General features: G+C 31.4%; 1 protein-coding gene across 4 annotated transcripts in view; it reads left to right on the top strand.

Moving 5' to 3' along the window:
• LOC102677690 (serine-rich adhesin for platelets-like) overlaps positions 1 to 1,501 on the top strand; it is a 59,259-nt gene that overhangs the window by 51,360 nt on the left and 6,398 nt on the right. For all 4 annotated transcript variants that reach the window (XM_031515500.1, XM_031515499.1, XM_031515501.1 and 1 more), the window contains 2 exons: positions 822 to 883; positions 961 to 1,084. In XM_031515500.1, the coding sequence (XP_031371360.1) occupies positions 822 to 883; positions 961 to 1,084 (186 nt within the window). The remainder of the gene's footprint in view (positions 1 to 821; positions 884 to 960; positions 1,085 to 1,501) is intronic.

Genomic DNA, 1,501 nt, shown 5'->3' with positions numbered 1-1,501 from the left:
TGAAAAAATTGGAAACTTTTACAATTATTCTTTCTTTAATAAATTCTTAAAATTACAATTTATTTATTCTTTTTTGCATCAAATTTACCATAATTTTATATAACTAAAATATTTTGTGTTAACAACAATTATTCGTATTTTTTTTTAATATTCAATTCGATAATAAACTACTTACCAACGTAACCAAAATTATCGTTTATAAAATTGCTTATATCGTGTAAAATTATTTAAATTTTTGATTTTGAAAAAATTGGAAACTTTTACAATTATTCTTTCTTTAATAAATTCTTAAAATTACAATTTATAAAATTATTCTTCTTTGCATCAAGTTTACCATAATTTTATATAACTAAAATACTCTATATATAATTATTCATATTTTTTTAATATTCGATTCGATAACAAGTTATTTACCAACGTAATCAAAGTTTATAAAATTACTTACAGCATTAGTTAAAAATAGATAAAATTTATGAAACAGGCATGGAATGTTCCAGAGCAACGACCTAGGTGCGTGTTGATAGTTGCTTGTAATTATAACTGCAACTGGTGTAACAGGGTCTCCGAATAGGAGTATTACGCAAACTATAAATTAGTCCGGTAAATTATCCTCGCGTTGAACACGCAGTCCTTTCTTTCGTTTTTCCCTTGCGTGAATTGAAAATACACTTTTCCTTTCCCTTTCCCTTCTACTCTGCGCCATTTTCTTATTTCCTTTTATCTTCTTCTTTCATCAAATTTTTCACCAAATTTCTATCCATTCCATCCATTTTATCAGAAATTGTAATTAATTTTCCTGTAAATGATTTATTCGGTTGCAGTTTTATTGTCGATTCTCAACCTCCAGCATGGCTCCTTGTTATGCAGCGCGGGGGAACCTGGCGTGAGTATTTTTATTTATTTATTTTTGTATATCATTTAAATTAATCGTTACATATTCATATATATTGTCTTCTCAAGTATTTGGACTTCGACAATTTGCCAGAGACGAATTTCTCGTGCCAGGGGAAAGTGATCGGTGGATATTACGCCGACGTTGAAGTCGGATGTCAAATGTTCCACGTTTGCACCATCGGTCAAAAAGGTAATTCAGCAAAAAAAGAAAAGAAATATCTTAAAAAAAAAATAAAAATTTAATCAAACCAATCCCAATTGAAGAAATCTTCGATGTCATCTTTGTGCTTGCTTCCCATTGAAAATAGAAAAAAAAAAATTTTTTTTTAATCAACGTTAAAACGATCGAAACGATTTATCGTTCGAAGATCCTTAGACGATCGATCGATCGATTTAATTTTGCGCCACGGCAATTAGAATCGATAATTAAGTTAACAGTGGAGCGGAACAGGCGTCGTGATTAGACAAATAGATCTCGATCGAAGGATCGAGAGGCCCGCCCTGGGAGGCTGGCTAGATCCAAGTTTTGTAATCGATCGAGAGATCATTCCAAAGAGAATGTCACGGTCGTCGAGGAACGTTTACTGACCTAAGTCGAGAACGTCTG

The sequence above is a fragment of the Apis dorsata genome, unplaced genomic scaffold (assembly GCF_000469605.1).
Source record: "Apis dorsata unplaced genomic scaffold, Apis dorsata 1.3 scaffold_73, whole genome shotgun sequence".
In the NCBI taxonomy this organism is placed as follows: domain Eukaryota; kingdom Metazoa; phylum Arthropoda; class Insecta; order Hymenoptera; family Apidae; genus Apis; species Apis dorsata.
The sequence above is the reverse complement of the archived record's forward strand: the minus strand, read 5'-3'. Positions and strand labels throughout refer to the sequence as shown.